The 23,386-nt window shown below is 39.5% G+C and overlaps 1 protein-coding gene across 1 annotated transcript in view; it reads right to left on the bottom strand.

Annotated features, from left to right (window-relative positions):
• Positions 1–23,386, bottom strand: part of NFKB1 (nuclear factor kappa B subunit 1) — a 176,668-nt gene that overhangs the window by 74,607 nt on the left and 78,675 nt on the right. Inside the window, exons 2-5 of the mRNA XM_073639153.1 lie at positions 14,077–14,115; positions 10,458–10,539; positions 8,288–8,328; positions 6,232–6,330 (exon numbers count right to left, since the gene is read on the bottom strand). Of these exons, the coding sequence (XP_073495254.1) occupies positions 6,232–6,330; positions 8,288–8,328; positions 10,458–10,539; positions 14,077–14,109 (255 nt within the window). The 5' untranslated portion in view covers positions 14,110–14,115. The remainder of the gene's footprint in view (positions 1–6,231; positions 6,331–8,287; positions 8,329–10,457; positions 10,540–14,076; positions 14,116–23,386) is intronic.

Here is a 23,386-nt window from a genome sequence, read left to right as displayed (position 1 = left end):
GTTGGACATTTTGGGTTGACGATGGCCTCAAAATCAACTCCCAAACCTACTGTCAGTTTTTAAAAGACACTTTCTTCAAGCAGTGGTACATGAAAAAGTGTGCATCATTCAAGAAAGCCATAATTTTGATGCAAGACAGTGCTCCATCACAAGTATCGAAATAACCCACTGCTTGACTAGCCAGTAAAGACCTTAAAGATGAAAGAATAATGACAAGGCCCCTTCCTCAACAGGGCTGTGGAGTCAGAGTCATGGAGTCGGTGTCCATTTTGGTGAAGTCAGAGTCGGAATCGGAGTCGGTATAAAATGTACCGACTCCAACTCCTAAAATATATAATAAATTGGGTACAGTAGTTCAATGCAGTTTGTGGGGAATATTTTTTTCAGAAGAATTTGGGAAAGTTATGAAATGTTCTATAAATGTCTGTCCTATTCCTGATCTAAGGGGCTAGACTTTTAGCTGAGATGAATCTGTGCCACAGTAAATTTATCACTTAAACATGAGCCATGTATGAGGGAGTCGGAGTCATGGAAATTGAGGAGTCGGAGTTGGAGGTTTGGCTTACCGACTCCACAGCCCTGTTCCTCACCTGACCTAAACCCTATTGAGAACTTGTAGGCACTTCTTAAAAGGGAGATTTAAGTTGAAGGAAAACAGTCCAGTTCTCTGAACAGTATCTGGGAGGCTGTGGTTGGTGCTGCCCAAAAAGTTGTATGTCAACAGATTAAGAAACTGACAGACTCCATAGATGGAAGGCTTATAACTGTTACTGAAAAATAGGGTGGCTATATTGGTCACTGATAATTTTTTGAAATGTATTTTTGCACATTTTGAGTTGTTTGTTTTTTTTTTTTATTCTCATTTTACCAGATAAAACTAAACATGTGAGATGGGATTACATTTTTCATTTACTTACATAATAATTCTGCACACTGATAGTTTGCCAATAATTATGCACATACAGATAGTCTTCTAAGGAAGACAAAAACCTCACTTTTACTTTCTTAAATATTCAGGTTTCTTGTGACATGGTGCTCCATCATGCTGGTAATCGCATTGCTCATTACCAAATAGCTCCTGGATCGTTTCGAGAAGTTGTTGTTGGAGTATGTTTAGATGTCATTCTTTCTTCATGACATGACACAGGCCTCATGGTAGCGGTCATCTCTTCTTCTCTGGATAATCATTGTTTCAGATGTTCCCAAAATATCTTTACTCCAGTCCTTCGCAGTCCAGTCCCTGTACTCCTTGCAGATTATCATTCTGTCCTTCATATTTTCCTTGGAGGGAAGAAGCTGCATTGCTGCCCTGTTTACAGCAAGGCAGCATCCTAAAGCTTTCGCCTTACTAAGGGCAAAGATGAACTAACACCTGCCTGCTGCCATTCCTGAACAAGCTCTGCACTGGTGTTCAACTGATCCTATAGCTAAATCCTGTTTAGGAGACGGTCCTGGCACTCTCTGGACTTTCTTTGGCGCTTTGAAGCCTTCTTCACAGAAAATGAACCTTTTTGAAGTTCGTGATTATTTCAAAGTTACATATTTTAGCATGTACTATTGATTTATGAAATAAGAATTAAAACAATGGTTACTCTTTAATGCAATCTGCCACTAAAAAAATTGAAGCAGCAAATTTACTAAAAACCAAAATGTGTCAGTCTCAAAACTTTTGCCCACAACTGTATTTTTTAGAACATACAATAAAAAAGAGATGCCAAGTTGGAAGGCACCTGCTTAAACAAAAAGTAATATATACATGTGCTTTTACATGTCAGCCGTTCATTTAAGAGGAAGTTTCAGTTTCCCTAAATAGAAGGAACTTGAACATTATACAAGTAATGTCATTTATATTTTACTGATTTGGTCTGTTACACATTGCAACAGCTTAAATTTTATCGTGTATAACCTCGGAACCCAGGGAGAAAGGGACCTTTGTCAACTTTCAATGAACTGACAAAGAATTGGTTATTTATTACAGGGTGTATGTTACCCCCAAAACTTGATTTAAACAATTTATACAGTCATATAAGGGACTTAGTCCCTACGAATAGCATCTCTGTAGTGTAGTTTCCACATATATGTCCTGGTTCAGCATGCACAGATTAAAAAGAAAACAGACTTTCTATTCAATTTGTATTTCACTCTATGTGTGCGCTCCTGTCTTCTGAACTGCATACTTCTCAGGAGTCTTTTGAACAATTGGTTGAGGTCCCAAACCCCCATTGATCTCAAGGAAATTAAAGGGACAAAAAACTATCAAAAATGTTTGCAAATAATTAGTCACTCTTTAGATGGGTATGCACAACATTTTGTTCATGGCCCATTCACTCATTTATTCAATTCGATCACTTTAATTATTAATTTTTACAAATAATGAACAAAAATAACTCTTTTCAAAGATATTAACCTATCAAATTCTACACACCTTAAAGCGTGACTCCAGCGCTTTTCTTTATTTTGCCACTGGAGTGGTATCACTAACCTAAGTTCCCTGCGCTTAGTATTATACTCACCAGCTACCGTCTTTATCTGTTATCGGTGCCACTCCAGTCGTCTTCTGCAGGTTGTGACCTGTCGGATAGTTCCAATGTTTACTAGGCGAGCCGGAAGTCATTACTCATTTTAAAGGGGTATTCCCATCTCCATATCCCTATCCAAATATGTAGTAGATGTAATAATAACAATATTAGAAATTACCTCTAATTACAAATGTAGTATAGTTTTTCTGATTCGCTTTGTCTCTTTCTTCATGTGCAGGCACTGCAGGACCTTAGGTATCCATGGTTACGACCACTGATATAGTGAGTAATCTAGTTGCTAGTGGTCGTAACCATGGATACCTAAAGTCCTGTAATGCCTGCACATGAGGAAAGAGACAAAGCGAATCAGAAAAACTATACTACATTTCTAATTGAAGGTATGTGGTGATATTATTACACCTTCTACATATTGGTTCAAAATCTTGGAGATGAGAATACCACTTTAAGTCTATGAAAGCCTCGTCACAGACTTCCATTGAGAGTTTTAACCGTTATTCCAGTCACTCAAAGGATGCGGTCACAGGATGGAAGCGTACCAAAGCGGAGTCGGGAAGAGCTGAAGACAGCGGCTAGTATGTATAAGACTTGAGTCAGGGAACTTAGATTAGTGGCACCACTCCAGCGATGAAATAAAAATAACCGCTGGAGTGGTGCTTTGATGCAACATTACCTGGCTGCGTTCTACTGTTTTCTCCTAGCTGCTCTTTTTCTGCAGGTTGAGTACAGTCATGGCCAAAAGTTTTGAGAATGACACCAAAATTATATTTTCACATGATCTGCTGGCCTCTGGTTTTTATTAGTGTTTGTCTGATGTTTATATCACATACAGAAATATAATTGCAATCATATTATGAGTACCAATAGGTTATATTGACAGTTAGAATGAGTTAATGCAGCAAGTCAATATTTGCAGTGTTGCCCCTTCTTCTTCAAGACCTCTGTAATTCTCCCTGGCATGCTCTCAATCAACTTTTGGACCAAATCCTGACTGATAGCAGTCCATTCTTGCATAATCAATGCTTGCATTTTGCCAGAATTTGTTGGTTTTTGTTTGTCCACCCGTCTCTTGATGATTGACCACAAGTTCTCAATGGGATTAAGATCTGGGGAGTTTCCAGGCCATGGACCCAAAATCTCTATGTTTTGTTCCATGAGCCATTTAGTTATCACCTTTGCTTTATGGCAAGGTGCTCCATCATGCTGGAAAAGGCATTGCTGGGCGCCAAACTGCTCTTGGACGGTTGGGAGAAGTTGCTCTTGGAGGACATTCTGGTACCATTCTTTATTCATGGCTGTGTTTTTAGGCAAGACTGTGAGTGAGCCGATTCCCTTGGCTGAGAAGCAACCCCACACATGAATGGTTTCAGGATGCTTTACAGTTGGCATGAGACAAGACTGGTGGTAGCGCTCACCTCTTCTTCTCCGAATAAGCTGTTTTCCAGATGTCCCAAACAATTGAAAAGGGGATTCATCAGAGAAAATGACTTTGCCCCAGTCCTCAGCAGTCCACTCCCTGTACCTTTTGCAGAATATCAGTCCCTGATGTTTTTTCTGGAGAGAAGTGGCTTCTTTGCTGCCCTCCTTGAAACCAGCCCTTGCTCAAAGAGTCTCCGCCTCACAGTGCGTGCAGAAGCACTCACACCAGCCTGCTGCCATTCCTGAGCAAGCTCGGCACTGCTGGTAGTCCGATCCCGCAGCTGAAACAGTTTTAAGATACGGTCCTGGCGCTTGCTGGTCTTTCTTGGGCGCCCTGGAGCCTTTTTGACAACAATGGAAGCTCTCTCCTTGAAGTTCTTGATGATGCGATAGATTGTTGATTGAGGTGCAATCTTTGTAGCTGCGATACTCTTCCCTGTTAGGCCATTTTTGTGCAGTGCAATGATGGCTGCACGTGTTTCTTTAGAGATAACCATGGTTAACTGAAGAGAAACAATGATACCAAGAACCAGCCTCCTTTTAAAGTGTCCAGTGATGTCATTCTTACTTAATCATGACTGATCGCCAGCCCTGTCCTCATCAACACCCACACCTGTGTTAATGGATCAATCACTAAAACGATGTTAGCTGCTCCTTTTAAGGCAGGACTGCAATGATGTTGAAATGTGTTTTGGGGGTTAAAGTTCATTTTCTGGGCAAATATTGACTTTGCAAGTACAGTAATTGCTGTTAAGCTGATCACTCTTTGATATTCAGGAGTATATGCAAATTGCCATTACAAAAAATGAAGCAGTAAACTTTGGAAAAATTACTATTTGTCTCATTCTCAATACTTTTGGCCATGACTGTATGTGCAGATTTTCATGACATTCAAGTGATTCTAGTGCAGCTCTGCTTTTTGCCATTGGCAGCACTTGACTATGAAATATGATAAAGCAGGGTGTCCCAGGAAAGTGTAGTTCCCAATAGGAACTGGGTGCTTACATGATACATGATACTTGTCTGCCCATTCCGCCAGTGTTCATCTCAAGAGCAGGGGACATATACTTTGCTGGCTAACTTTGCCAGGAGAAAATGATACATTAGGTGTTTTACAATAGATTTTAAATCATGTTTTTACACCATGTGTATTTTTTTAAAAAGATTTGCTGATGTGCTTTTTGACTTTTCATATCACAATCTATAGTAAAATAAATATATATATCTTGAAATTTTCAGACTGGCCACTTTGGACTCCCACTTCTGGTTGGGCACATGGACATTAGCAAGAACATATTAACTCAAATCCAATCTTTTGTACACAAACCTTCAGAACTTCCAATCTGAGCATGCTCCCATATAGGGCAAAGGTAATTGTAAAGGTAGAGGGGAGCAGATGAGCTGTGACATCATTTATTGTGAATGGTAGTTCCTGTGTTATCTACTGTATATAGAGGTGTCATCTTTCATAGTAAGCCTGTCTGTGATGATAATGAGGCTGCTGAAAAGTCTGCTGTAAATATTAGAAAGTGTAAGTCTCTAGTATAGGTTGTAGAGACCGGTTTGAAAATGAAATATTTTTGTGGTTGTTTTTTAAATATAGCTAATGATATGTAAAAATGATTTTTGTTTTTAATTATTTTAACTTAAAACCCTATTTTAAAAATAGATCATTTTCTGATGATACATTCAATTTACAGGGGTTGCCTACTACTGGACAACCCCTTCTTAAATGCTAAAGTGCTCCAGATAAAATAAACAATAGTTCCAGAGATGTCAGCGCTGTATCTCCCAGCCTATCGACAGCCTCTAATAGAAGAACTGTTCTATCTAAAAAAACAGTGAAGGCTGCAGACCAACAGTGGAATGGAAGTCTTCAAACAGAGTCTGGACAGACATCTATCTGAGATGGCTTAGTGAATCCTGCATTGAGCAGGGGGTTGGACCAGATGACCCTGGAGGTCCCTTCCAACTCTAACATTCTATGATTCTCACGTGAGATTTGCAGTTGTTTTTTTTTTATCTTGGGCACATTAGTCCAGTAGTGGTCAATTTTACTATCACACTCTAAATGCCATACATTGCCAGAAACAATATAATCTGGCAAAAGTTTTAGGCTTTTTTTATGTTCTTCTGGATAAACATAGTAAAATCATAACAAAAGGTTGGAATTACTGGATATGTTTTTGTCTGCCCAGCCTTACTAACCTGAAGTAGATAACTATGTACAATACATTTGATATCAATAATTCAAGTCTATTAATATAAAACTAACCTTAATTTGTGGATAGGATTTTTTGTTTTTCTCACTAGAAGCTCCAGGAAGACCACCATGAGAAGGTCCCTCACACACATATCGAAAGCGGAAACCTCTCTGCAAAGAAAGTATAAATGAAAATACAATAAAGAGAATATCTTTGTCCTGTTTATACTCTACATGTAAAATGACTGCTTTAGTAATGCATGTTGCATCACTAGTAGTTCCTCTTTAGACTGCCAGTGTGCCGGAGTGCTAGGGACAGATATCAACAGACAAAGAGATCATGACACAAGTGTGAAACTTAGGCCATGTACAGAATGCCCAAAAATTCACAAACTTTTTCACTTGATATTAACCAAAAAGTTGTCTTACCATTTTATGTGTGCGCTTCACCTGGGACCTAGAAGCAGATCCTTCTGCACTTCTATGTTGCTGTCTGCTTATGATTGGTCAGTGACATAAAGGAGGCAAAAGTACAAGCCCCAAGTGAAAACTATCTAATAAAGCCCACTTGGACTTAAAGCAGTTGCCCCACAAACAAAATATATTTTAATTAATAGATATTGGAATAAAAATAATTTCCACAATTGGATGTGTTAAAAAATATTAACATGCTGAGATAATCTTATAAATGTGCCCCTGCTGTGTACTGTGTAATGGCTGTGTCTGACCGTACAGGGACATGGTCTGATCATACCACATCTCCTGGGCAGGGGAGGAAGCAAAAGAGTATACAGACATTACAGCGGGGGATCACAGCTGATTCTTTCTGTGAGACAAAACCTTTCACTGTCTGCTTTTAAGCAATGTTATATCTGAAAGAAAGAATCAGCTGTGATCCCGTGCTGTAATGTCTGTATACTCTCTTTTGCTTCCTCCCCTGCCCAGGAGATGTTGTTAGACCAGTGTCATGAATGTGCCGCACTCTGCTGGGACCTATGGTACATCTGATATTAGAAGATCACAGCGATTAGCTGAGCACAGGTCCTCTTTAAATCTACATGGCCATTCATGAGTTAACAGGTTTCTTGTGGCATGGAAAGGGTTTAGAGTTCTATCGTTGTCTATTGGCTGTGCTGCTTATTGGAACCACACCCTTCCATTATATAAACCGATGTCTGGCTTCCCCCCATGTGAGCAATAGAATCTTCATTCTGTTCCTGGCTTCATTGGAGAAAGTGGTCTGGAGAGTCGCTCCTAGTCATTTTGAGATTGTTGCATGCGGTTTGTTGTGAATTCCTCTATCCTCCCCCTTTTGGCGTTTTTTCGTGTTGCATTTCTGCCTCTTTACTGTGCACCCATTTCCCCTTTGTATTTTATCCTGTGTGTCTGCCATTTGATTGTGCCTTGGTTTCCCCATGCCTGTCCAGCCTGTCTTTACCCTTTCACTCCTGCCCCTTTCTTCCCTGTGGGAAGGGTGGGTGCAGCTTAGGATTTTGTAGGAGCACAGAGAGGTCCGAGACCTTCAGGGGTAACCCTGGGGTTAGGGACAGACTAGGACTCCCCTAGATTAAGGGACAGTATAGGGTCCCTCTGCCCCGGCTTTCCTACAGTCACAGCGTGACAATCAGTCCATGATTATCTTAGTACAGGAATATTTATTTTCACACATTCAGTTGTGGAAGTTATTTTTATCCCAAGATCTATTGATTAAAATGTTGATTAATAGGAACTTTGTTTGTGGGAAAACTCCTAACTAAAAATAACTCATTAGGTGCCAAATATTTGATTGCTTATATCTACGCAACAGTGAGGCGAAATAAAAAAAAAAAAAAAGAATAATAATAATTTTCGCACTTCAGCCACTTTTACATCGTGTGTCCATTTCAATGTGGGAAATTTTAGTGAAAAGTCCTCTTTAAAGCATTAAGGACATTTTGTCAGTGATCAAAACACTTTTAGCATCCAGCATGATAACTCCATATGTTATATTTGTATGATAACCCAATCGAATGCTACGATAACTGTCATACATTATACCTATAAAGTGCTAGATAACCAAGCTGTAAATTAAGCACTAGAGCGTAAAAAAATATCAAATAAAGTGGCAGAATAATGGTTCTTTCTTTACCTGCTTAGGTTGTTCTACAACTTCGAGATAAGGTCCATCAACTTAAAGAAAACAAAGAAAAACAATTAGAAAAATCACAAGTGCCTTGGTTTAAACACTAATTGCATTAAACTGCATATTCCTACATTTATTAGAAAGGTCAGTTCATCATCGATTATTTGTCTCATGTAATTGTGATTTTTAGTAACAATTGTAATTGTTCCGATTTGAATAAAAATGGTTTCTTATGTACTCAACTGTCTTTACAAAACGTAAAATACTCTATAATGATCATAGTGAATAACAACAAGTCATGTTGATAAAAGGAGAGACCCTTTTCAGGATCCTTATCTCTTAACCAACGTTAAAGGGAATCTGTCAGCAGGTTTTGCTACCTCATCTGAGAGCAGCATAATGTAGGAAAAGAGACCCTGATCCCCACGATATATCACTTACCTTACTGGGTGCAGTGGTTGTGATATAATCAGAAATTTTAGAAGTAGTACATAGTAGAGCTCAAAAAGGTAACCAAGCCCACCCCACATATTTCTGTGTACATTGTCTATTGACAGTGAGCTGCTTATCAGAGGAGGTTGGTTGAACCACTTGGCATGAAGGAACCAATATGGGCAGTGATAATCTCCTGGTGATAAAACATTCATTGTATGGAAACCACAGCTCACAACCTAATAAGCTACACATCGCAGAAATCTGTGACTTTGCCCCTGCATCATGCTGTCCTCAGATTAAATAGCAAAAACCTGCTGACAGATTCCCTTTAACAGCAGCGACAGTAAACGTCTCTCATTGTAGAGGACCTAGCATGCTCATATACTGTACTACATGGTCAGTCCCTTTCAACCAGCATCATATAACACCTAACTTCTCTGTGACATCCCTCTTTTGCTGTTGGATTCCTCAGCATATTATGGCTAATGGCTGGGGTGCTCATTAGTAGATTCAACTGTTGTTAGCTTATTGTTGGGGGACAATTCAAATGAGTTTTTTTTATTTTTTAAACAGACTTTACATTCTACAGTTGGCTCTAAATACCGGCACTGAATACAGCAGCACAAGTTGGTTTTGTTGTCTCCATTTATATAATATGTTGAATATGTGTTGAATTTATGACAATAAGATTGTTACAATGGATACATGTTTCTACATGGTTTATTGGTTATGCTGATATGCCTTAACTTAAAAGAAGTTTCTATGATCAGAATATCGATGACTTACCCGTAGGACAAGCCATTAATAATATATAACATGATCTGTGGAGGTTCGACTATCAGGACCCTTTGGCAATCAGGTGTTTATAGGGGCAACAGAGCTTGAAGAGTGCTGCAGCCTCTTCTATCCTGTTTAGCGCCAGCCTCTCCTGCTGGGATGGCAGGCGCCATCCCAGTAGGAGAAGACCTTATTTATATGTGTACAGTGTCTTTTATTTGTGATTATTACTAGTGATGAGCGAGCATGCTCGCTACTCGCGATTTACGAGCATGCTCGGGTGTTTTCCGAGTATCTTCAGCGTGCTCGGCCGTTATGTTTAAGTCACCGCCGTGCACATGATTTGCGATGATTGACAGTTTTAATACATGTGAGAAATGCCTGTTTCCTAGGCATTCCTCACATGTATTAAAGCTGTCAAACAGTCGCAAATCATGTGCATGGCATGACTCAAACATAACGGCTGAGCACGCTGAAGCACCCAAGCATGCTCGCCGAAAGGGTTAACAGAACATACTTGGTCATCACTAATTATTACATTATATCATATTTACCTTACTGTGTTCCCTTTGATATTTCTGTCAGTGGTGTGGGCAGAGTTATACACAAATCTGCTTTCTGAGCTCTGCTAGATCTTCAGCAGAGAAACAGTGATCTTATCAAAACTGCTGCACCCAGTAAAATAAGTGATACATCACTGGAATCAAAGCCTCGGCCCCTATATCTTGCTGCTCTCAAATAGGGTAGCAAAAATCTGGTAACGGATTCTCTTTAAATGGCATATAACTTGTTAATGAATATGCAATACACTGAGTATGTAGGGGCATGCTCAGCTTTAACCCATTGCCTTCATTTATTCCTAATGAATTTGGGACGATTGCTTGCGCTTTGATGTAGGGGATCCCAATGCAGCAATATACAACTGATACTATGAACTAACATCTTAGAGCCGGACTTAGCTTACCATTCCTGTGTGGAGTATCATGAGGTATGATTTGCTCATCGTATAAATAGGAAGAAGATGTTGTGAAGTAGGTATCTAGCATCTGTAAAATAAAAAGAATATTTAGTAGACAGTAATTTTATACAAGTTCTATATTCATTTTCCAGGCTCAGGTGTAAAGCTGCGCACTTTAACCAATTATTAACTAGCTCAGCAGCCATAAGAATGCAATGTTATTGCTTCTGCTTGAATGATATTCATCGCCAGTATGTTTAGTTTGTGGAAATAATACATTAATGAAACTCACATGACTAATAATTAACATCTCACTTTTACTAAATCGGAAACATATCTACAGTGGATATGAAAAGTTTACTCACCCCTGTTAAAATGCCAGGTTTTTGTCATGTAAAAAAAATGATATCAAGAAGAATCATTTCAAAACTTTTTCCACGTTTAATGTCACCCATAATCTGTACAAATCCTCTGAGAAACAAACTGAAATCATTTTGAATGGGGAAATTAAAATAACAAACTAATGTGGTTGCGTGTGAACACCCTCTTATAATTGGGATGTGTTGTGTTGAGAATTAGCCATCGCATTTAAACTCATGTTAAATAGTAGTCAGTACAGAGCTGCCATCATTTATAATGATTCTGATTAACGCCATATAAGGTTTAGTAGGATTTTCCTAACATTTTCTCATTTGCCTTTTACGGCAAAAGCCATGGTCCATAAACAGCTTACAACATAGCAAAGGGAAGTCACTGCTAAAAGTTATCAGTCAGGAGAAGGGTATAAACATTTTTCAAGGAATTATAAATACCATGGGACAAAGTGAAGATGATCATCAAGAAGTGGCTTAAATTTGGCACAACAGGGATATTAACTAAAACTGGATATCCCTCAAAATTTGATGAAAAGACAAGAATAATATTGTTCCGAGATTCTGCCAAGAGGCCTAAGGCAATATTAAAAGAGTAAACAAAAAGCCAATTGCATATTAGGGTGATGGCGACGCACAGCACTAGATATGGTGCGGTGAAACACCCAAAAACATCTACTCCAAATTAATATGATAAGCAGGAGAAAGACAGAGTTCATAGGTATAAAATTGAAAAATATTGATTAAGCATAAGCAAAAGTTTTAATGTGTCATAAAAAACTGGACAATACAGCCATAATGCATCCACAGCTACATATTAAGGTATATTACAAGTGCAGTTTAGGCAAGAGAAAACTCCCCTCAAAAAGCAAGGTCACGACCAGTGTCCCAAACAACAGGCCTGTTCATTTCCACCTCTTTGCCAGCCGATACTGACACTTCCACCCTTGGTAACCCTAACCACTCTCAAAGTATCAAAAATATCAATTTGATGGAAATCATTAGTCAATGCTTTTTCAAGTTGTTTGGGACATTGGTCATGAGTCATGACCTTTTTTTTTTTTAGGGGAGTTTTCTCTTGCCTAAACTGCACTTGTAATATACCTTAATATGTGGTTGTCGAGGCACTATGGCTGACATTTGGTTGTATTGTCCAGTTTTTTATGACACATTAAAACTTTTGTACTTATGCTTAATAAATATTTTTCACTTTTATATACCTATAAACTCTGTCTTTCTCCTACTTATAATATTAAAAGACCTGCAGAAATTTCTAGTACTGGTTGTGTACTGCATATGACAATATTCTCCTGTATTCTTCATTTGTCTGGTCTGTGGGGTAGGGTGGTAAGACGGAAGCCTTTCCTTACAAGCAAACATCCAAGCCCAACTATGTTTTGCCAAAAGCTATATCAAGTCTTGAAAAGAATGTGGGAAAACTGTAATAGTCTAATAAGTCCAAGGTTGAACTTTTTGGCCATAATTCCAAAAGGTATGTTTTGAGCATCACCAAAAGAACACTATACCCACAACGAAGCATGGTGGTTGGGAGCATTATGCTTCGGAGCTGTTTTTCAGCAGCTGGAACTAGTGAGGCTTTAGTCAAGGTGGAGGGAATTATGAACAGATGCAAATATCTGTCAGATTTGCATTAAACCGATTTAGCACAACAACCTTAAGCATATCTACATATCAACAAAACAATTGCTTCACCAGAAGAAGGTCACAGTTTTGGATCGGCTCAGCCAGAGCCCAGACCTGAATCCAATTGAAAATCTGTGGGTTGAATACAAAATATGTTAATTGATTTGAACAGATTATGGCTGACAAAGGTGGAAAATTTTCTGAAATTATTCTTCTTGGTATTATTTTTTTATGAGACAAAAAGTTTCCATTTTAACAGGGGTGTGAAGACTTTTTATATCCAATGTATAACCATAAATGAGTTGTCTGCTGTACGTGTAATCTTTCTAAATTTGTGGAAAAGGGGAATATATGACACTTTGTAAGGCTATGTTCACACTTGCATTTTGGCATTCTGTTTTCTCTTATGTTTTTAGGAACAGTCAAATGTAAGTAATGTCAAAAACAGATCCGATGCAGCTGATGCAAATGGAAGCAGAGGGGCCTCCATTATAAGGGATGGCTGGGTTTTGTTATGTAAGTTGGAGGTGGAAAGTAGAATGAGCATCTAACAGACCTGTGCGACATTTTGGGGGGCATTCCCCCTTTCTCAATTTTATTTTTGAAAATGGCCTGTGTGGAGCAGGCCCAGCTCCTGAGTCTGCTACAAACAACCTGACAAACTCCATGGCGTAATAGCACAACATAGACATTTAATGGGTTGAGAGGTGGACCACTTTAACACTGGAGACATGATTTTGTAGCTCTCACTAACACACAAGTATTACAGGTTCTCTTCCTGTACTTGGTAATACAGGCTTCCTCAAAGACTGCACAGCGCTCCTGTTCTCAAAATGGCTGTTGATGGAGGCCCATGTGATCAGACCTGTTCATGGCTGCCTCTGATTGAAATGAATTACTCATCGCTTTCTAGTCTATTCAGCAAACATACACAAAAACTCAGGACAATGCTACTCTTCTTAAACAAATGTAAAGTGTTTAGCGGTGACTCTCTGAACCACACTTGCTTTAGGCGTATGCAGGAAATGGAAGCTAATACGATGTATAATAACAGAATCAGCCCACTTGTTTCCATTTTCACTTCAAAACTATTCAGAATGGTTATATACACCCAATGGCTACTTTATTAGTGACATCTGTTCTTTCACGATTCAATCTGTCCTGTAGGGAAATTAGACATGTGTGACCCCCAGGGTGCAGCATAAAATCTAATGAACAAGTTACTGTATCAGTTTCAGAGGAATACTACAATATAACAGGAAAATAGAACAATCTGATTAACTTCCAATGAGGCCGGGGCCAGTATTTCAAATTTCTGGATCTGTCTCTTGCCGCAGTGTATGCTAACTTTGGTGCGAACCGAGGAAAGACATCCAAAGGGAAATGTGCGGAGGTAACCTACTCACCGAAGAAACATATCAGAGGAGGATGTTAGTAATCGTTCTGATGAACAGGCGGTGCACAGACAAGCAAACTGCTGCTGAATACAACGCTGGTGCTCCAACTGCCACAATATGTCTGATGTCAACCAACATATAGATTTGTATATCTTACAATGTGGTTTATGGCAAATAGAACTAAGAATCAGGATCACGAGAGGTAATACTTACCGGGTCAGCCATGTCAAACACGTTTTTCGCCATAGCTGCCTGCAAAAACAAAATACCAAATGTTATCTTTCAGACCATTATAAAAAATAAGCTTATTGCAAAGAGCGGTAAATTTCTGATATTTCAATTTTACATGTTTGTAAAATTTCCGTTAAAATTTCCATATTATGGATTACTTTCTTAACCTCCTGTGTAAATACAGGTTATTTTACAGCAAGCAGTTAAAAGGAATTTGTCAGCATGGACTTTTGTTATATACCATATTTTGTAGATTATAAGACGCACTTTTTTCCCCATTTTGGGACGTACATGGGGGTGCGTCCTATAGTTCGAATGTAGCTTACCAGCGGGGGGGCAACGGTGGAGCAGGGTCACAGAAGGCAGGGTCACCGCTCAATGACGAGCTGAGATCTGAATTTGCACATGCACCACCTCCGGCAGCCATTTTCCTGAAGCCCACCGCTGGGAGAGGAATGTGTAGTGCAGGGACTCCGCTCTTGCCTGCACCACCAACATTTTCATGAAGCCCACCGCCAGGACACTGCCTCCTCCCAGCCCAGGGCCCGCGGCATCAACCTTACTCCTGCCGCTGCTGGCTTCCTGCAGTGGCGATCCTGCCTTCTGTGACCCAGCTCCACCACCACTGCCTCCCTGTAAGCTAAATTAGCCATAGAGAAGAATGATACATTAACTGTAATAATAACTATACACATAAGAATATAAATTCTAAGTAATAAAAGATCTGTGAACAGCAGCTTACTGAGCGTTTTCATACTGCTTAATAACTATACACAAAAGAATATAAATTCTAAGTAATAACAAAAGATCTGTGAACAGCAGCTTACTGAGCGTTTTCATACTGCTTTTTTTCTGCACTGTATGGAGGTACAACTTCCTCAAATTAATCTAATAAAAGGATTTCAGGAACTAGTATAACGTAAATCAAACAGTACAATTTCACAAGGTCATGATGTAAAAGTTCTGTCCTTTATTTTAGCTTTAAAAGTGCTTTAGGTTTAGACTTTAAATCTGCAGCATGTCAATTTATGGTTCAGATTTTCATAGTGGATTTCATTTTTTGCATTGCATACGGTTGCAAGTCTGCATCAAAATCTAATTGGCAGGGACCAGGCAATCTTGGAACATGAGCTTAAGACTCAATAATGTGATTTATTTTTTAACCCTTTCTAAGCTATTTGGAAAAAAAAGTTTATTCATCACACCCTTTTAAATTGTTGGAGGATAACAATTGTAATTTTAAAATCATGGAGAACTTAGTATCTGGACGCCCTGGATAGAACACCAGTGTGATCCAGCAACTAACTCTCCGAATATTTCACCATAATACTTCAAATTGTTCCGTGGGATATATAATCAATGATTGGGCAATATAACAGTTTTTCCATCAATCTGTCTCTTTTCAAATATAATGTAGAAGCATATTGAAATTCCATTTATTGTTCAATGTTTTACATATTTTTGGCAAATACAGTTATATGAAAAAGTTTGGGCACCCCTATTAATCTTAAGCTTAATGTTTTATAAAAATTGGTGTTTTTGCAACAGCTATTTCAGTTTGATATATGTAATAACTGTTGGACACAGTAATGTTTCTGCCTTGAAATGAGGTTTATTGTACTAACAGAAAATGTGCAATCTGCATTCAAACAAAATTTGACAGGTGCATAAGAATGGGCACCCCACCAGAAAAGTGACATTAATATTTAACTGTACTATTATTTCCCTTTTACTTTTCCTTCCCCCACCCTTCCCCTCCTTCTTGCTTTCTGTACCCCCCATCCCTTACAAGTTTAATAAAAAATTTCTGAAACTGAAATCATGGAGAACTAGAAATTGGTGCAAAGGCCTCCCAAATGCCAACTAAACTAAGAAAATATGTAAACTCATATACATAATGTGATTGATTTTTAAGAACAACCTAAGGATGGACAATATTCTGTAATGTCTACAAGCAAATGTAAGGATATCAATATCTCGGATTGTTGATTTGTTTTGATTGAAGGCATCATGAAAGATACAATCACATTGTACACCACACAATACCCTCTGAAAAATACTTGGTTTAACCCTAAAGCACAATAAAAAATATCCCATATAAAACAAGTGCAGGAATCAATTAATAAACATTAAATATATAGGTACCAATTCAACAAGACTGGTGATTTTCTAGCCGGTCTTGATGAGGCACGTAGAAGTCAGAAGCTCCTGATTCATAGATAAGTGCATGAAAATTCATGAATTTAGAACATCTGTCGTGTGGGGTGCAACACTGCCCACCACGCCAGAAATATTACTCCAGTCCCTGACCAGAGTAAGATTTCTGAGGTAAAAAATGCCACACCCTAACACTGCTCATTTGTGTGGAGCTGGGAGAAACTGGCATGAAAACGCCAAAAGTTGGCAAATTTTAGCACAACTCCAAGTGACGCAAAAAATGTGAAACTTTTCAGAGCAATTTGTGATATAATTCTGGCAAAATTGCTTTCATGAATCAGACCATCAGGGCTGGTGTTATTGACCCCTTTACCCCCAAGGGTGGTTTGCACGTTAATGACCAGGCCAATTTTTACAATTCTGACCACTGTCACTTTATGAGGTAATTACTCTGGAGCGCTTCAACGGATCCCCCTGATTCTGAAATTGTTTTTTCGGGACATATTGTACTTCATGACTGTGGTAAAATTTCTTCGATATCACTTGTGTTTATTTGTGAAAAAAACAGAAATTTGGCGAAAATTTTGAAAATTTAGCAATTTTCAAAATTTGAATTTTTATGCCCTTAAATCAGAGAGATATGTCACACAAAAGAGTTAATAAATAACATTTCCCACATGTCTACTTTACATCAGCACAATTTTGGAACCAAAATTTTTTTTTGTTAGGAGGCTATAAGGGTTAAAAGTTGACCAGCGATTTCTCATTTTTCCAACAAAATTTACAAAACCATTTTTTTTAGGGACCACATCACATTTAAAGTCACTTTGAGAGGTCTTTATGACAGAAAATACCCAAAAGTGACACCATTCTAAAAACTGCACCCCTCAAGGTGCTCAAAACCACATTCAAGAACTTTATTAACCCTTCAGGTGCTTCACAGGAATTTTTGGAATGTGGAAGAAAAAAATGAACATTTAACTTTTTTTACAAAAATGTTACTTTAGACCCAATTTTTTTTATTTTCGCAGGGGTAACAGGAAAAAATTGACCCCAAAATTTGTTGTGCAATTTCCCCTGGGCATGCAGATACCCCATATGTGGGGAAAAACCACTGTTTGGGCGCACGGCAGGGCTCGGAAGGGAAGGAGCGCCATTTGACTTTTTGATTATAAAATTTGCTTGAATAATTAGCGGACGCCATGTTGCGTTTGGAGAGCCCCTGATGTGCCTAAACAGTGGAAACCCCCCACAAGTGACCCCATTTTGGAAACTAGACCCCCAAGGCACCTATCTAGATGCATAGTGAGAACATGGAACCCCTAGGAGCTTCACAAATTGATTCGTAAAAATGAAAAAGTATTTTTTTTTCCACTTTTTCATTTTTACGAATCAATTTGTGAAGTACCTGAGGGTTCCAAGTGCTCACATAATGCTCTATCATATGCATAGAAGTACTCCACTGCTTGGCTAGCGACTAAGGGCCACTAAGGGCCTTAAAGATGAAAAAATAGTGACACACAGAGGGACTTTAAGTAAAAAATTAGAGTTATTTTAAAAAAAAAATCACAAAATAAATAAAAAACAATAAAAAATGTTATACCAATAAATACATATATTAATGTAAAAACAAAAATAAACATAGAAGTTCATATATAGATATCGACGAGTTCGTAACAACCTGACCTATAAAACTGTCCCACTAGTTAACCCTTTCAGTGGACACTGTAAAAAAAAGAGTGGCAAAAAACTTTGCTTTTTCATCATACTGCTGAACAAAAAGTGGAATAAAACGTAATCAAAAAGTTGATTGGAAATAAAAATGGTATCTCTGAAAACATCATCTTGTCCTGCAAAAAACACGCCATGAGTTCCATCAGCGGGGGAAAAAAAAGTTATCACTCTCGGAATATAGCGATGCAAAACAATTATTTTTTCTATAAAATAGTTTTCATTGTGTAAAAGCGGCAAATCATATAAATGTGGTATCGCTGCAATCGTACTGACCCGAAGAATAAAGTAGTTATCACTTTTACCACACACGGAACAGTATAAAAAAAACTAACAAAAAGCTAATCCTGAATTGCTGCTTTTTGTTCATTCTGCCTCCCAAAAATCAAAATAGAAAACAATCAAAAAATGTCTCCAATATGGTACCAATAAAGACGTCAACTCATCCAGCAATAGAACCTCACATGACTCTGTCGGCACAATGCACGGGCGCTACAATGGCAATTTTCACTCAGAAACATCCACTTCAGCTTTTTTCTGGAAACACCCATAGAGTCAAAATTGTCACTACACCTGTAGATAAATTCCAAGAGGGGTGTAATTTCCAAAATGGGGTCACTTGAGGGGAGATTCTCCTCTTCTGCCACTTAGAGGCTCTGTATATAGAGTCCTCAAACTATTCTATGATAATTTATTCTCCGAGAGTCAAATAGCTCTCCGTCCTTCCCAAGTCTCGCCATGTGGTTACGCAGTAATGTACAGCCATGTATGGGGTATTGCAACGTTCATCAGAAATTATGTGGCTAATTTTGGTGACATTTTTACCCATTAGTATGTAAAATGGTGTCTAATATTTGGGGGGGTTCTGCTGTTCGGGCACCTCAGGGGCTCTTCCAGTGGGTCATGGCACCCGCAAACCATAACAGAAAAATCGGCACTACAATATGGTGCTCCTTCCCTTCTGAGCTTTTCACTGTGCCTGAAAAGTAGTTCCCAATTACATGTAGCATATTGGCGCACTCAGAAGAAATTGCACAACAAATTATGGGTCCATTTTCTCCTATTAGCCTTCATAAAAATTAAAAACTTGGGGCTAAAACAATATTTTAGTGGTAAAAATGTAATTATTCTATACCACCCAATGGTATAAAATCCTGTCAATATGCTCACTGCACCCCTAGATGAATTCATTGACAAGTGTGGTATGTAAAATGGGGCCAGTTATGAAGGGGTTCTGCTGTTCTAGCACCGCAGGGGCTCTGCCAATGTGACACGGCACCCTCAAACCAGTCCAGCAAAATCTGAACTCCAATATGGCGCTCCTTCCCTTCTGAGCTTTGCACTCTGTGTCAAAAGTATTTTTAGACCACATATGGAGTATTGGCGTACTCAGGAGAGATTGCATAACAAATTGTATGGCCTATTTTCTCCTATTAGCCCTTTTGAAAATTGAAAACTTTGGGCCAAAGCAACATTTTAGTGGAAAATTTGGTAATTTAACATTGACTCACCCCAGTGTTATACAATTCTGCAAATCGTCTGAGGGTTAAAAATACTTACTACACAGCTAGATGAGTTCCTCAAGAAGTGTAGGTTCCAAAATATGGTCAATTGTGTTTTTTTTTTGCAGTTTTGACATGTCAGGGGCACTTCAAATGTGACATGGCATCCGCGCTCCATTCGAGCCATTTTTGTGCTCCAAAAGTCAAATTGTGCTCCTTCCTTTCTGAGCCCTGTCATGTGCCCAAACAGTAGACACTGGTGGTATGTGTGTACTCAGGAGAACCTACACAACAAATTGTATGGTCCAATGGTCCATTTTCTTTTGTTACCCTTTTGAAAATGAAAAATTTTGGTCTGAAGCAATATTTTTGTGGGAAAAAGTAAGATTTACATTTTTTCTGTCCACATTGCTTTAATTCCGGTGAAGCCCCTAAATGATTAATAAACTTCTTGAATGTAGTTTTGAGCACTTTGAGGGGTGTAGTTTTTAAAATGGTGTCACTTTTGGATATTTACTGTCCCATAAGCCCCTCAAAGTCACTTCAACTGGGATGTGGTCTCTAAAAATTGTTGATAAACTTTTAACCTTTCTAACTTCCTTACAGAAAAAAATGATGTTGATGTGAAGTAGACATGTGGTAAATATTATTTCTTAACTATACTGTGTGGTCTAACTATCTGGTTTAAGAGCATAAAAATTCAAAGTTTGAGCATTTTCACATTTTTAAAAATTGTTCAATATTTTCATTAATAAACACAAATCATATCAACCAAAATTTGCCACCATCATGAAGTACGTGTCACGAAAAAGCATTCTCAGAATCACTGGGATCCATTGCAGCGTTCCAGAGTTATAACCTCATAAAGTGACACTGGTCAGAATTTAAAAAATTGGCCTGATCAGGAAGGTGAAAACAAGCTGGGGGTGAAAGGGGTTAACTGTGTCAATCAAAATTATCCAAATACATATGAACGTAATCATATCTTTAAAATGTGTTAAGTTGAACTTACAAAGTTCATATGATAACAGAGCTCTGAGACAAGAAGTAAAGGAAGAACGCCAGTACCTGCCCTTTGCAGAAAATACAGAGATCACATTATAAAGGTCACATGATCTCAGTAATCGTGCGCTATTGCATAGGCACTTCTCTCAAGAGGAGCAACATAGAGGAGGCGGGTTAAGTATATCAATAGGTGGATTTGTAAACCATTCATGTAATCACAATGTTGTTCTGAATCATATAAAAACTCATGTGTAACAGTTGTAGGAAACTCAGGCTAGCGGTTAAATCTTAGCACTACAGGTCCTGATTAGGTGCACCTGGATAGCTATTACTATAGCCAGGCCATGTGTTCACTGTTAACAGACATGTGGAGGAAGCTATGCAGAGTGGATTGTGTTGGAGCTGGAGAGAGACAAATCAGAATGTCCCTGAAAAGAGACTGCATAGGCCATGTGCACCAAACTGCAAGTATCACTGGCTGATATGGACAATAGCTGTTTTGTGTGACCAAGCCAGGGCTAGCTCAGCGGTGTCTGAATAGCCAGGATCTATATTGTTTAGTTATTGCTGGGACAAAGCTAGGGATTTGTGTTTATGGTTTTGTTTTTGGTATTGTACCAGTAGTAGAAATAAACACTTCCATTTGTGACATAAAAAAACCCGGAGGCTTCATGTTCCAAGCGGCTACCCAAGAGGGTGAACCCCTTCAAAGCATATATGATCAAATTGCCCAACAAAGAACAGAATGAAATAAAGATGATGGCTACTTGATCAAAGAAAAATGTACAGGAATGAATAATGCTCATGATATTAAGCGCAATTCTAAAAACAAAAAATATATGTGTACATTTTACTGCCATAAAAATAAGCGTAAATTTAAATAGAATTACAAAAAACATCTAAAATCAGATTTGAGTTGTATCACTTTATACCCTTCCCATATACACTTTATATACTCCCCATATGATGCAACTTGAATATGATTTTACGCATATGCTAAGGGATCACGATATAAATATATTTTATTTTATTAACATGAATAAATGACACAAAGAAAGAAATATACAAACAATTTTAAAAACAATTAAAAAGGCCAAAGGCCCCAAAAGATACACGGTGTGAGGCTATAATAAGACCAACACCTGTCCTCAACAGCCACAACATATGAAAGTATGTAAAGTGGAAACAAGTATAATACATAAAATAAACGTGATGTTCAATATGCCATCATGTAAAGATATAACCAAAGAAAGCAAAATAATGTATGCTCCGTGAATTATAGTTGGAGCCAAAATCAACATCAGATTAATAGACCGAATATATACAGAATCTGAAATATAGCATAGGGTAGAATAGAATCCAAGAGCCCAATAAGGAGTCTGGTAAAGTGACAAAAAATGTAAATGAGGACCAGGGACCCCACGCGTACCGCCACACTTGTTGTAGCTTCCTCAGGGGTGTTATGCACACGCCCGGACTGACTGGCGTGTGCGGGTGTTGTGGTTCCACTGGACCATGGACCTGAGAGTGCCTGGAGGGGCGTGACTAAGTATCTGGCCGATCCGACCAAGGTGGCACGACGGCATACGACGCCAGTGCACCAGGGAGAAACCGGGCAGAGGGACCAGGTGCTACTCCAGGTCAAACTCCGGACACGGGGGTTGACCCACACTGGGATTACTGGAACAGGCAGGTTAGGCTGGCACAGACTGGTGGATGTAAGCAAACACGGCAGGTATGCAGATGGGTGGATACAGGCGAGTATGCAGGCAGAGAGGTACTGGCCGAAAGGACGGGCTGGAGCACAGAAAGGTTAAGACCCAGTACAGACTGGGTCACAGAACCGCAGATGCGGTAGACAACCACAGCAGAGAGGGAACGCCCGAAGCGGTGGGCAAGAACAGAGCAGGACGGGGCTGCCGGAGCAGCGAGCACAAGCAGGGCAGGACAGGACTGCCGGAGCAGCGGGCAGAAGCAGGGCAGGACAGGACTGCCGGAGCAGCGGGCAGAAGCAGGGCAGGACAGGACTGCCGGAGCAGCGGGCAGAAGCAGGGCAGGACAGGACTGCCGGAGCAGCGGGCAAGGAGTCAGAGCAGGACGGACAGGGCTCTGTTCACACGGAACAGACAGGAAGGGAAAGGCAGAGCCAGATACCCACAGGGTATTTGCAGTGAAGTAGCAAGTGGACCACAAACTCACAAACGGGAGTACAGAGACAACAAGCAGGAGTTAGGTACGAGTACAGACTCTGCAGAAAAAGGAAAGGAACGGACATAGAGGCAAAACAGGTAAAGGATAGGAGAGAGTTCAGACTGGAACTGAGTGTACGGAAGAGACAGACACTGCAGCGGGATACAGGAGCGGGTCTGGGAATACGGCCCCCAGAGAGGCGGGACGAACAGGCAAGGAGCGTGTTCAGACAGGACAGACAAGATACAGGAACGGATCTAGGTAATTGGCCCCTAGAAGGCGGGAGGAACAGGCTAGGAGCGTGTTCAGACAGGCCTGGAAATACAGCCTCCAGGAAAGGCAGCAGGCAAGAGTACACAGACAGGACTCAGTTCAGACACGGGAACTGATACCGCAAGGCAGGAGACATAGACAGGACTCAGTTCAGACACGGGAACTGATACTGCAAGACAGGAGAAATAGACAGGACTCAGTTCAGACAGGAACAGATACCGCAAGGCAGGGACACAAACAGGACTCTGTTCAGACGGGAACAGATACCGCAAGGCAGAGACACAAACAGGACTCTGTTCAGACGGGAACAGATACCGCAAGGCACAGACAGGCAGATCTAGGAATACGGCCCCTAGAAGGCGAAAGAACAGGCAAGAAGCGTGTTCACAAGAACAGACCACAGTTCAGACACAGAACTGGAAAACAGGCAGGAA

The sequence above is a fragment of the Phyllobates terribilis genome, unplaced genomic scaffold (assembly GCF_046119375.1).
Source record: "Phyllobates terribilis strain yellow unplaced genomic scaffold, ASM4611937v1 Scaffold_1__5_contigs__length_1240528914, whole genome shotgun sequence".
NCBI classification, from domain to species: Eukaryota; Metazoa; Chordata; class Amphibia; order Anura; family Dendrobatidae; genus Phyllobates; species Phyllobates terribilis.
The sequence above is the reverse complement of the archived record's forward strand: the minus strand, read 5'-3'. Positions and strand labels throughout refer to the sequence as shown.